General features: G+C 49.5%; 1 protein-coding gene across 4 annotated transcripts in view; it reads left to right on the top strand.

Moving 5' to 3' along the window:
- Positions 1-13,897, top strand: part of Mbp (myelin basic protein) — a 112,268-nt gene that overhangs the window by 21,963 nt on the left and 76,408 nt on the right. For all 4 annotated transcript variants that reach the window (XM_042264067.2, XM_076555627.1, XM_015992703.3 and 1 more), the window contains exon 2: positions 2,878-2,953. In XM_042264067.2, the coding sequence (XP_042120001.1) occupies positions 2,903-2,953 (51 nt within the window). In that variant the 5' untranslated portion in view covers positions 2,878-2,902. The remainder of the gene's footprint in view (positions 1-2,877; positions 2,954-13,897) is intronic.

The following is a 13,897-nucleotide window of genomic DNA, read 5'->3' on the forward strand; positions in this document are numbered from 1 at the left end:
TTGGTGGGACAACAGCTGAGCTTGAAGGGCCTGTGCCAAAGCAGTTCTCCTTGCTCCAGAATATGTAGGTGGCCACACAGTTCCAGTTTGGGACAAATCTCAGAGGCCTGCTTTTGGAAAAAGGAAGTGTCACAGTTAGGTTTAGCCGACCCCAGTGGTGGGGATGATGGAGTGAGAAAATGGGGAGAGCTGGTGGACAGAGACCAGGTGAGGAAGATCCCAGGGTGGTTTAAGATGAGGCCGGCTGGATGGTCATGTGGGTTAGGCAGACAGTCACGTAAGCTTCTCCGTGCCTGGGTCTGGGCGGAGCAGAGCCTGGCGGAGCTAGGGAAGGCTGCTGTTTCGTTCTGAATAGACCCATCCTAGTTCCTAAGTAGGAAAGTAGATCCAGACATGGCTGTTGACTGTTATTCTATTTATTATATGTTTGACATTGCTTTTTTTTTAATTGCTCGGAATTAGAGGTCAAAGTTCATAATGACAGCATGTATTCCTAGACTTAAGGTCGACAGTGGACAAATAGCACACATGCTTGGGTCAGACCCCAGGAAATGGAAGATTCGTTCTTTCCTATTCTTCCTCTCCATCCATTTTAAGTGCCCCAACCCTCAAACCTCCATTTCCCACTGAGAGGACTGCTTCAGATAGTTTTTCCACTTTAAGTCAAGCGTATTGACAGACTAGACTAGAATGCTAAAATTACCTGCTAGGGAGGGCAGACCACACACACACCAAATACAGAAGTCCCCTGATTCTTCCTAGTTGCTAATCATGGCCATGTCTTCCATTTCACCAGCACAGTGATTGCCTCCACTCAAGGGGCCTCAAGTGAACCCTCTAAAAGCCCCCTCAGAGCCGTCTGGAGCTGCTAACTTCCATGGACACCCGTGGTTCTCAACCGTCTAATGCTGCAACCCTTTAATACAGTTCCTCGTGTTGTGGTGACCCAGAAACCGTAACATTGTTCTGTTGCTACTTCATACCTGCAATTTTGCTACTGTTACGAATCGTAGTGTAAATGTCTGATATACATGATATCTGATATGTGACCCCTCCCAAGGGTCGTGACCCACAGATTGAGAACCACTGATCTGCACCCTTTCCTGCCCCACATCGGAAAGCAGGAGTGGCTTCTCTTTTACACCTGGCTGTTCCCACCCCACACCTGTGGGGCCGGTGCCCAGAGGTGATTGCTGCCCTGGAGACATAATAGTGGCGTGAGTTCTTGGTGCTGTATTTAGTTGTACAGTTGAGCAATGCTTTATTCCATAAATTAGAGTGTATGCTCCAAGGGACCCACAGAGATCGGTAATCCAGGTGAGGAGCAGAGACAGAGAACAGCCATGTTTTAGTTACAGTCCCTGAAACCCAGTCAGGGAGCCGGACAATCTACACCAGGTGGCTTGTGCTGTGTTTTTACAAGGATTAAAGTACTGGGGGCGCCTGACTGCTTAACCAAGTGAAAGCTGCTGAGCTTGGGACTCTGCCCTGTTATCTCCCTCTGCAAAGGTCAGACACTGAACTCCAGCCCAGTGACTCCGTCTCAGCATTCATCCGGGCTGTGGGACCGCTGAGGAGAGACCTGTCCCCAGTCTGTGATGATGTCAGCGTCAGCTTTTCTCTTTTCCGGCTTCCTTTCTTCTTCCTCTTCTCTTCCCCTTCCTCTTCCCCTTTCCTCTTCATTCCTTTGTTTGTTTGTTTGTTTTTTGGGATTCTTGATTTTCTTTTTTTTATATATACAATTGCAAAAGGAGTTTTATGACCCATATGAACTATCCAGCTAGTGTAAACCCAGCCTGGCTTTGAAATAGCTGTATAGATGAGGCTGGCCTGGACCTGCTCCACATCCCAAGTGCTGAGATTACATCTGTGTGCTACCACTCATGGTTTAACCTTCTTTAGTTACCGAAGCACTCCAGGTGTGGGGGAGATGGGAAGTCGGGTGCGGGGCACCTCACTTCCATGAAAAGAGTTTTAAAGAGCAGAATGTGCCGTTCACTCCGGCTGTGCTGTGTAATGTTTCATTCCGACTTTGAAAGTCAGCGTCACTTTGATCCTTTCCTGACCTTGCCTGGGTTTGACAGGCGAGCGGGCACTTGAGCGCTCGTATCTTTAAATGACCCTTAACTGATTTCCTGGAAGAATCGGGTCACAGATTGGACAAGTGGCACTCTGCTTAGGGACTGCTCATGGCTGGAAATTGTTTTGTTGGGAAGGGGTCTGACCAAACTCTTTAGCTCTGTGCATCCTTTGGAAAAGAAGTACATGTTTGCTGCTAAGGCCAAGGCTAGAAAATGACAATGAGGAGGACGTGCTTGTCTTTATCCAACTTGATCTTCCCTCCAAATTCTGCACATTCTTTGGATACTTACAAGAAACAGCCTCGCTCTGGCCTCGCCATCCACGATCATCCCGGCTCTCCAGGAGGAAGCATGAACATCTGTTCATCACTTTCCATTTGAAAAATTATGCAGATCATTTTCTGACATCTCAGCTCATCTCCCCCACCCATCCACCTCCCCATCCCCATCTCCGCTCCCATTCCACTCAAACATGAGTTACACTCAAATATGAGTTGGAGCTCTGGGTATGTGCATTTGTGTTTGAATACTCAGCAGGGTTTCTTGAGTGGACAGACATCATAGCAGATGATCTCATACTCAAATGTTGGTCACTGGGCAGAACTGGACCATTGGTGTCGTTTTGTTTTCTAGATCTTTCCACGAGAGCCCAAGAACAGCGTTTGTTGACAACTCTGGTGTGTCTCTTGAGTTCTGAGTGACTGCTGTGAATCGTGGGATTTTTCTCTGGTCAAAGAACAATATGAAACATCCAGAAGTGTTAACTTCCCAGCTGACTCCTGCTCTTTTCTTCCAGTTCTTGAGGATACCGCTGAGTCACTATGGGAAACCACTCTGGAAAGCGAGAGCTAACTGCAGAAAAAGCCAGTAAGGTAAGACCCGGCTGCGGCCGACCCTCCCGTCCTGTGTGGCTTTAGTCCAGCCAAAGGCAAAGCGGAGTTTTCACAAGGACAGTTCCTGAATGGCCGCATGGAGGCTTGTTCTTTGCTTTGTTGTGTGTGTTGTTATTCATTCATTCGGGAGGCTTGCCTGTCAGTGGGTGCATCACATCGTGGCCTGGAAAGAAAACGAAGGAGGAAAGGGGCGGAGTCGTACAGAGGGTGGGAGGGGCCCCGCCTGTGAGCCACTGGGCGCACCCTAGGCTCAGATGCTCGCAGAACAGAGATTGTAGCGTGCTGGCTTTCTTGAATAAATGTCCCCGTCATCCAACGTCCCTTATTTGTCAGTAGTTTTCCCACATTCCGCTATCTCCTGAACCTCCATGTTGAAATCATGAACACTGAGTCCCGTTCGTGACCGGTGACGAACTTTCCTTCCCTGTGGTAGTGTACTTACAGCGCCTGCCTCTTCTGTAGAGGAAGGCCCTGATGTTGGATTGGGAAGCTAGACCTGCGTCTTAGGTGTGGGCAAAGAGGAAGTTGTTGGGCCGTTTCCTCAGCCTGGTACTAATTCAGACATCTGCCTTCTGAGTCCAGCTGTCAGAAATGTGAGTAGATCCAGGGCCTTCCCCCGTGGAATCAGCAATGCCTCTCCCAGTTCCTACCCAGGGTCTTGCTCTGCCCTAGCTGTACGTCTCTGAGTCTCCTAGCAGCCCACACGCAGATGCTCAGCTGTGAGGCAGGGCTTCTGATTGCTCCCCATATCCCACACTTATGACCCAGGTTTTCCCCAGAATTGGGGTTGTCCCCTCTGCCTTCAGAAGCTCACACCGTCCATGACATACCAGCCGACGGCAGCCCAGCCACAGGCTGGTGGGCACTGGTGGTTTCCAGTTCTTTTATGTCCCTTCCCCACGCCTTCTACAGCTTGTCACAGAATGTTTGGAAAGCACAGATAAGCAAGGGCGGGGAGAATAATAGAAACCATCCCCTCCCTCCAGCCAGGCAGAGTTAGGCTCCCCTCCCTCCAGCCAGGCAGAGTTAGGCGCCCCAACTTCCTCTCCCTGGTGAAGTTCCCTTCACGGACTTTCCTAGTGATTGACCAGTGACGCCACTGGTACTTTCTGAATCCCTCCCGACTCAATATCGTCACGTGGACCCCAAGTGGCCACAGAATACTATTGCCTAAATTTTTGTTCATTCTTCATCACTGAAGAATCCTTCTGATTCCGAGGAAATATGCTCTTAGTTATCGTTTTATTGTTCTGATAAGACCTCATGACCAAGGCAACCTACAGAAGGAAGGGTTTATTCGGCTTACAGTTCCAGAAGGTTCCCTCCCCCAGCAAGGCCTCGCCTCCTAACCCTCCCCAAACAGCACCACCAGGGCAAACACCTGTGCCTGGGGGGCCATTCTCATCAAAGCCACCACAAATGTCCATCTGCCTCAGCTTTCTGAGCCCCACTCCCCCCACCCCCACCTAATTCATAGCAGAAGAAAAACCGCTCGAATTCTTTTTCATCAATCTCATGTCCAACAGAAAACAATGTGCCCTGCCACTTGGGACAAAATATGGTACGGCCCTCACAGAGAAGCACTTTTCAGATGTCCACTGCCCCTTTCCTGTAGCCTGAGTGGCGTTTCTTTAATAGCAACCAACAGTAAGGCCTCTCTGTCTGACTCCAGTTCCAAGTCCACTTCCACATCAGCCAAGTGGGCAATCACGCAGGACTTTCTGAGGTCACCCCCAGAAAGGGAGTGAGAAGGTCTATGCTCTCCATGCTGGTACTTCTCCTGAGAGTTCGAAACAGGATTCTCTAGCTTCTCCACTACGGCTTTATAGATATGTAAGTGGCTAGCCAATCATGAGTCGAGTCAAGGTGACTCATTACGATAACACAGTTCAGTCCTGCTGACAGGTTCTGTGGCTGTGGTTGTCTGTAATGCTGGACACTGGCAGGCGTAAGGAACACACTTTGGCCGAGCCGGCTTGATTAGAATCTCTCTCACCGAAGATAGCTCCCCTCTCAGAGCGACCGATTTGAAAGCCCAGCTCCAAGAAGACTCTGTCTCCTTCCTGCTGCCCGACACTGTAAAACAACACGGAACGCTTTGACGTTGCTTCAGCCTGTCAAAGGAAGACAGCTGAGGCTTTTTGCTGCTCTTCAGAGTCCGAGGAAAAGGCCCTCTTCTTCCAGATCCTGAGCTGTGCTCCAGTGTCGGGAGGGCCCTGCAGGGAAAACTCACCCCCATTCATCATCCACCCTCTGATCTGGAGCCATGAACTGGGACTGGCCCAGGGCGCTCCAGGCCCCTCTGTACCTTGAAGAATTCTCCTCCTCCCACACTGAGATACAGGGGCGACCTAACAGCTCTTCCCTGCCCCTCCTTATACGTTCAGCCACACAGCCAGATGCCAACAGTCATGTCAATCTGTCTCTGACTGGCCACACAACAGTAGAGACTCCCTTGGTGTCTCCACTATGAGGGTTCCCTGTGTCTCCAAGGCTTGAACGCCCCAGGACAGCGAGCCCTCAGGTGTCTGGCAGATACCCCCTGTTTAGTACTCTGGTTACACTGAGTCTCTTCTCTTAGACACTCCAGGCATCGTTGGTCATAGGGAAGAGACTAAGAAGGGTTCCTGGCCTTTCCATTGCTCTCCTGCTGAGAAAGACCTCTAGGAAGTTAGGGGAAGGTCAAGTGTGCCACGCTGTGATATTGGCAATGCCCTCGCTGAGGCTCTGCAAGGGAACCCAGGTCCTGCCATCCAGCTGGAGAGGACAGTTCCGGAGTCCCATTGGGGAACAAAGGCCACTGCTTAGGGAGGCTGGGGACTGGGCTCCTGAGTCATGATGCAGTCCCACAGACTGGATGTCACTTCCTCCAAGTGCCATTCCTGCTTCCAGAAATGGGGAAGTCCCCGTCTTCTGAGTCTTCAGTCATAAACAACTGCTCCTCATTCATTTGCCAAATTTTTGCCCATCTGTCCATTCTATGTCCAGTTTCCATCTATGCTATAGTAATTTGGAAAACCAGGAAAGGAGATTACTCCAACCGCCCTGGGTAGTCTAGGGGATCCACTCAGGAAGCAGTTGGGGGAACCACACTCCTGGAAGCTTCTGGTGGGGGGTGGACTGGTCTCAGGAGCTAAAACCTGCCCAGGATGTCCTGGCTCAGCTGTCATGGGCATTAGAGAAGGCTAACCCCTCGATCATTTTCTTTCTCACAGGTCACAGGGCAGATGTCTGGGGTCCAGCAATCCATAGGGTGGGTCTCTTGCCAGGCCTTGTAAGCGCCACCTTCTCCGTGTATCTCCCATGGTCCCCTCCCTGTAAGGCTACACTTCCCCTTCTCATGTTGGAGCAGGGCCCAAGCTAAGAGCTGAGGCTTAACTGGGTTTCCTCTTTGACAGGCCCATCTTTAAACAGTTATTTTCTGAGGTGCTGGGGGTTAATATTTCTGCGGATATATTTGGGGGTAGACAATTCAGTTCTCAGCTGAATTTGAGTACTATTTGATAAGTACTGGTAATGACTGGGCAGATGGACGATTAGGGAAGAGAACTCTCTAGGCCTAGCTTGGCACTTGGCTTCAGGATCTGAGAAGTTACTAATACCTCCTGTTGGACAGATACCACAGCACAGGCCAATGCATCATCCTGTCTCTCTCCAGAAAGACCCTATCAGAGTACAGGTGCTACCATTCAAGAAACCTCAGGAACTGGCCTAACCGGCAGGGCAGGCTCCTAAGTTTTATCTTCCTTACATCCTCTGACCTGACATGGAGCTTGTAATTCCTAAGTGGCTACACTCCTTCAAAGTCCAGATATCTACTTGGGGAGAGGGGTGGATTGGATTAGTTCATTCATACATTCTCTCATGCATCCATGAGTGTCTTTTTAAACACCCAGTGTATGCTCAACACTGCTGGACTCTGAGGAGAATCCCAGCACATGCCACCAGCTGCTTAGATGACCTTGGGCTACAGCCCACCTCAGGACCATGAAGGAAGTTATACACTGAAGAGCAGAGCAAGGACACAAAGTATGCCTGCCCCATCCTCAAAACGCCTCACTGCCTAAGGAGGTCCAGTGAGATTTTGACATTCACTGCATTTGAAGACAGAAAAGGGATGCAAAAGGGCTGTGGTGGTGGTTAACGGTTAGTGTCGAGTTGACAGACCATAAAATCACATGGGACGGAGAACCTCAGTGGAGGAATTGCCTTGATCAGATAGGCTGTGGTCATGTTTGTGAGAGAGCATCTTGACTAATGATGGACGTGGGAGGACCCAGCCCACTGTGGGCAGCACCTTCCCTAGGCAGGCGATCCTGCGCTGTATAAGAAAGCTAGCTGAGCACGAACTGGTGAGCAATCCAGCAAGTAGCACTCCTCCGTGGCTTCTGCTTCAGTTTCTTCTTGAGTTCCTTCCCTGACTTCCGGCAACGATGGATGGTCACCTGGAAGTCAACATGAACTTGCATCATGGTCGGAATGTTTTATCACATCAACAGGAAGCAAACTGGACGGGTGCCGCAGAACGGGACACCAGAGCAAGCCTGAAAGGGCCTCAGACCTTAGAGAAGAAATGTGGCACCTTTGCAGATCTGAGAATCGGTCCAAGCATGTTAAAATATCATCAAAAGAAAGAAGAGGCTTTGCTACTCACGATAGCATCCTTTCCCACAAACCTCTTCAGAATGCTGGAGGCCATGGGTTCTGTGAGTCAACTGTATGCCAGCTTCCTAGACAGGGAGAGCCTGTGTTCTTAAAGATCCAGGCTCTATTTGGTTATTGTGATACTTGTCACAGAGGCTGCTGGGAACATGGGTCCATTTTAAGAACTGCTGTTATTGAGAGGGAAGCCAGCTTCTTCATACCCCCTGGAATCTCCTTTTTTTTTTTTTTTTTTTCAGAGTGCTAGGGTGAGCCACCATTCCTCAGCACATGGGGGTGAGGGTGACTTTGCTGCTGAGAACACAGCCTGAGTGACATCCCAAAGATCAGGGGCACAGAGACATAGGTACCGTTGTTTCTTACAGCGTTGCCCAGATGAGCATCCTACAGAGAAGAGTTGCCACCCTGCGCAGTGCAGAGAGCAGATTCATCACTAGAGACAACCCAGAGATGAAGGAGGGGAGGAGGAGGAGGCTGTGGGCCATGCATGCCCTTAGGGCACCTCTGCCTTCAAGAGAAGAGCCTGACATGTGAACGCACTGAGCATAGCCCTCAGAGAGCTGCCACCACCAGAGCTTAGAGTATCTGTCCACCTCAACAGAGCTTACCAGCTTTGCTCTATTGGTGATGGGAAGTTTCTGGAAAGTCCTGGCCTTCGGAGTCCTTTGGGTCCTCCCCTAGCTTTCTCTGTGGCCTCCTTTCCCACCCACAGGAAAGACTGCTCTGGAACTTTTGTTGGACATTAGAATTCTCTAACATTGACTTTTGGACAAAGAGGGGTTTGGTCCTTACCCTGGGATAACCCCATCTGTGGCAAATAATTTGCATACTTAATCATTGTTCCAACCCCACTCTCTCTCACTGAGACTGATATTAAAGTGACATTCTGAGAAATGAGACACTTGTTTGCAAATATAGGCAGAGTTGTCAAAGCAACACCGAGCTTTCCACTGGGATGAAAACAGCATCTTTCACTCTGACAGGGAAAATCTGTTTCCACGAGAACACTGGTACCACAGCTGCGAGGGGTGTGCGGGCTGCTCCTCCAGGCCTCTCTCTCTACGTGGAGCTTCACGCGATGCAGTGTGCATCGCCCGGGTCATGTGTTGTCGGATCGATGGCTTCCAGTGAGTTCTGCTCCTTCCCTCACACCTGCCTCAGGAATACGAAGTGGCTAGATTCAAATCAGCTTGGCTCACCACTGCGCCGCAAAGTCTTCTCTCCTCCTCACAGAAGTTCAGTCCGGGAAGAGCAGCCCTGCTCATCAGTCCTGCTGGTGTCCAGGCATGGCTTGCTGAATGGCTGCCCAAACATTCACTTAGCCAAGCTGTCTGGAGTGTTCCAGGAGATGCTGTGCCATGCCACACACAGGCAGGTGGCAATGAGTGACACCCAAAGACAGTGTGACAAGGGCAGGGACCCTCCATCCTCAGTGCCCAGAGGATACTGGGAAAGGGGACAGAAGCCTGACACTCCAGAACTGCCAGGCCATGCTGTTTTTTTTGTTTTGTTTTGTTTTGTTTTTTGTTTTTTTTTTCTTGCTTCAGGTTTCACTCTTCCATACCCCAATCAAAGAAGAGGAGCAGGAAGGGCCAAGTCACTCCCACCCCCTCCCAGACTCACACCCACATCGTGTTGAGAAGGATGCACTGGTGGACACCAAATCCACTGGGGGATTTTACCCTTCGGATTTGACTGCAGTGTGTGGGTGGGGTGTGTGGACAGGGTTAGGTGTCCATCCGTGTGTAATTTCCATCTTTTAGGCAAGTCACATAGACACTGTGTTTTGGGAACTCAGGCAGGTCTCCAGTTATTGCAGGGTGTCTGATTGAGCTCTTAAGGCACTGGTAGGCATGGACTAGCATGACACACATGTGGGAGTGCCCAGAAGATTCTCAGTGGAAAAGTTCCTGGGTGTGTTGAGTCACGAATGCTTTCCCTCTGGGGTGAATTCAGAGCAAAAGGCTTTTCTCACAGCTCCATGTTCAAAGAACGACCACGGGTTGACTCCAGCATTCAGGTCCATGGCAGATGCTGCGCTTATCTGAGAACTGGAGAACACAGATGCCTTTGTAAACCAAGGCTGGCCACAGGTCTCACCAAAGGGAACGTAATTATTAACAACATGCTGTGTAATTAGCAAGCATAGCCAAGGCCTCCGCACCCCTGTTGAGAATGATGCCGCTGGTTATGAACCGGCCCGGAGCACAGTAGAACTAAAGCCGCAACCCAATCATGTGGTCTGTACACGGCCCCAGGCTTTACTCCTCTCGGATTCTGGACCCAGCTGCACCCGTTGTCTCCAGCTGGCCGTTAGGGACCTCTGACCCTTTGCACACTTTCTCTCTGAGTTCACCCTGTGCACTCAATGCTCAGTAGAGCCAAGTCTGTGAGTCTTGGGGTGACATCAATGTCCAGAAGAGCTCTGGGCTCCAGCTTGGGCTAGGGACATTAGAGAGATGAAGGCCGAGAAAACCCTAGGCCACTCAGAGCCCAGAGGAGATAACATCTGTCCTTTCACCTACATTGTAGGATTTTAGTTGGCTGGTTGGTTCTTTTGGTTCAGTTGATAAGCTGGTTGGTTTTGTTTGACTGATTGTTTAGTTAGTTGTTTGTTTGGTTAGCTTGGTTTGTTTGGTTGGTTGGTTGGTTGGCTATGTGGTTGATTATGGTTGATTAACTGGCTGGTTTTGGTTAGTTAGTTGATGGTTTTGTTCGTTGGTTGGTTATTTTGTTAATTAGCTGACTGGTTTTGGTTAACTGGTTAGTTTGACCTATTGGTTAGTCAATTGGTTGATTTGCGGTTGGTTTGTGTTAGTTGATTGGCTAGTTGACTTTATAGTTTGTTTTTATTAGAAACTGTGTCACTGTAAGCATCTGTCACAACATTTTCAGGACACAACAGTTGTTAAATATAAATGGTCTGTTTAGCGCTGGCTGTTAAATGTGAATGTCACAGACATGCAAGCAGCATAAAGCACGAACAGCATGGTGTCCTCCTCTGTGCCATGCCAGGTTTGGACACTGGGAACCTTGGGGTACAAAGAAAAGGGGCTGGTATCCTCCAAGAACCCAGAGCCCAAAGCTCTGAGGGTCCCCTATGCTCACCTGCAGGAGCCCTGATTAGAGGCAGGAACAGATGTCAGAGATACAACTGTCATCAGAGATGGGATGCCCCACCCAGAGCAGGGTGAACGGTGCCTTCTGAAGCAGGTAATTACATTGGTGAGGGACTTATATAATTTTTTTTTAATTCAAACTTGGGTTCACACTTGACTAACAGCAGGAAGGAGACAAGGTAGAGCAGGCGTTCAAAGTCCTGGTGACTTCCCCAAAAGTGCCACCATGCCAGTTCAGGAGGGTAGGGCTTGGCCTGCTGACCATGGAAACATTCATTGCCTGCTTCAGATGCCACAGGATGAGAGGGATGTGACTGAATACAAGCTGTTTCCATGCCAACTGTCCTGCTCACCTGTCCCCTTGCTTGTGGACCTCACTGGGCCACCGTTACTATCCCATGCCAGGAAAGTCCAGGAATGCCTCTGGTCACTGTATCTGTCAGGACAGGCTTACTTCAGACTCTGAAAGGGCAGAACGTGTCCTTCAGACGCCCTTGTCTCTCCTCAGCCACCTGGTTTGTAAAGCTTTACATTTGGAAACAAGAGGGGCTTTTTAAAGATGATTTTTTTTTATTATTTCGAGAGTGTGCATGCATGTGTGTGCACGTGCACATGTACATGTACACATGAGTAGAGGTGCCACAGAGGGTAAAGGTCTCGGATCCACTGGAGCTGGAATTACAGGCAGTTATGAGCCGCCTGACGTGGGTGCTGGGAACTGAACTTCGGTCCTCTGTAGAGAGGTGTGCAGTCTCAACCCCTAGTCACTCTCTCTCCAGGCTCAGGAGCAAGAATTTTAATACGACAGGATATGCCCATGTGAAAAAAGCGTCTCTTGTTTATAAATATGTAATGTGCTGGAGGGGGTGAGTGAGGGATGGCAGGTGTTGTGTATGTATGTATGTATATTATATATATGTGTGTGTGTGTGTGTGTGTGTGTGTGTATGTGTGTGGTGTGTGTGTGATGGTGTGAATGTCTATGTATGTATGTGGAGCATGTGTCTGCCTGTGTGTGTGTATCTCTGTACTGTATGTATATGTGTGTATTTGTGGTGTATGATATATATGTGCTGTATGTATATGCACATGCATGTGTGTGCAAGCATGGATGCTATGTGTATGTGTGTGTGCTGTGTTGCAGTGTGTGTGTGTGTGTGTGTGCGTGCGTGCGTGCGTGCGTGCGTGCGTGTGTGTGTGTGTGTGTGTGTGTGTGTGTGTGTATGAGGATATGATCATATATAGATGTGGCCTGGCAGGACTCTTCCTCACAGACGCCAGCCCTGAACCTCTGCCATCCACTGCAGGAACGGCTTCTTAGACGCACTTCACCGTTCTGCATCTGGACGGTTCAAACACACTTCCCTTGTAATTTGATGCCTGTATTAATCTAAGGATCATGCTTTCAAAATGTAACCACTGGGTAATTAGGGAGAAAGTTCAGTTTTGTGCTTCTGCCTCCGGTGCTTGGAACAGAGTCCTCATTTTTTAACGTCTCCTAATTAGACTCCATAAGCCCTAAGCAACCAAACACACCTTAGTAAATAAACAAGGCAGGCTCCAGCCGTGCAGAGAGCCCGTGGTGATTTAGGATCCTTGCCATGTAGATTAGTCACCCTGTACCAGCTCATAACTGTACTAGGGCACGTGACAGGAAAACCATACAGGTGGATGGGGTGGGAGGCTAAGCAATACTGCGAAGTGCTGAACCGACTTTTCCTCTCTGGCAATCCCCACGAGGAGGGGGAACAGTGCAGTCCGGCCTCTGAGCTCCCGCTCCCTCGTCCCCTGGAGTGGGGCTCTGGTCCCAAAAGCTTATTGTTGCTGCCTGGGCTTTTGGCCCGTGCTGGAGGCCCTCTTGCTTCACTGAGTAGTGGCTCCCAGCACATGGAATTCAGCGGCTTCACTCTGGGTTCATCCCAGGATGGCGGAGCCCCTCCCACACACTCAGTGGTATAGAAAGGTGTGGGGGTCGTCATCGCTTCCTCCTGGCCTTGGAGAAGGCTCAGTGTCACGGTTCTACAGTGCACTTTTAGCCCCTTCCCACTGACCTGCACCAACCATGACTCCATTTTTTTTTAATTAACAAAAGGCCATAGTGATTGAGGTAGCATTTACATTTAAGCTTTTCAAATAACATAAATTAAAACAATTGGAGGTTGATTTTGGCTTTTTTAAAGTAGGTTATTTGGGATATTTTAAGAGGAAATATGACATAGAGTTTGGAGACGCTTTTGACACAAGCCCCTCTATAAGTGGACTCTTTCTGATTCACTGCTGGAATCCACCACACCTCACCACCCTGAGCAGGGACAGCCCAGCCTGGTTTTTTTTTGTTGTTGTTGTTTGTTTGTTTTGTTTTGTTTTGTTTTTTTAAACAAGAAAACCAGACTTCTCTGTTTTGCTCCTGAGCATGCAGGGTTAAACCAAATGGAGGAGACTGACTAATGTTTTTAAAGTCACGATGCGCTCAGTGCCTGAAAGTCCCACTTCACAACTAGTTCAGGAAAACCTGTGCACAGGCTTCCTGGGTTGTCATGTGACCTGTGTGGATGAGTAGAAAGCTCTAGAAGATTTTCCACACAACTTGGATCTTCTGCTAACCACATTGTGGTTTGATTTTTTATTTCCACCTGTGAACCAAGAGACATCTAGGGCACCGACAGCTTCCTCTGTTTGCAAAGAACACCATGCTCAGATGGCTGGTGAGTGAGGAGCTGGCCTCAGTAGATCTTGGTGATTGGCAGTTCCTCGCCGTGTGCAGGAAATTCTCGACCCATAGTCCATTCCTTTCCAAAGCTCAAGCGATTTGCTCTGCCGTGGATTGTGTGGACATCGGCGCCAGCCTGGTGTATTTCCCCAGCCCTCCCAGCAAGCTAAAGTCAGCTTGCCATTCCCACAACTCACCCTGAGGCCACAGGACCACAGAGGCAGCTCTGAAGGATGCACTGCTGCCAAGATAAAATGGAAAGTCCATTTCACAACCCGGGTGTGGTTCTTTGAGGCAAATGAGCAGAGTGCAGCCGCAGTGACAAAGTCCCAGGACTGACTCTCTCTCTCTCTCTCTCTCTCTCTCTCTCTCTCTCTCTCTCTCTCTCTCTCTCTCTCTCTCTCTCTCTGGCTCGCACGTGTGCACATGCTCT

Source organism: Peromyscus maniculatus, chromosome 19 (assembly GCF_049852395.1).
Source record: "Peromyscus maniculatus bairdii isolate BWxNUB_F1_BW_parent chromosome 19, HU_Pman_BW_mat_3.1, whole genome shotgun sequence".
NCBI classification, from domain to species: domain Eukaryota; kingdom Metazoa; phylum Chordata; class Mammalia; order Rodentia; family Cricetidae; genus Peromyscus; species Peromyscus maniculatus.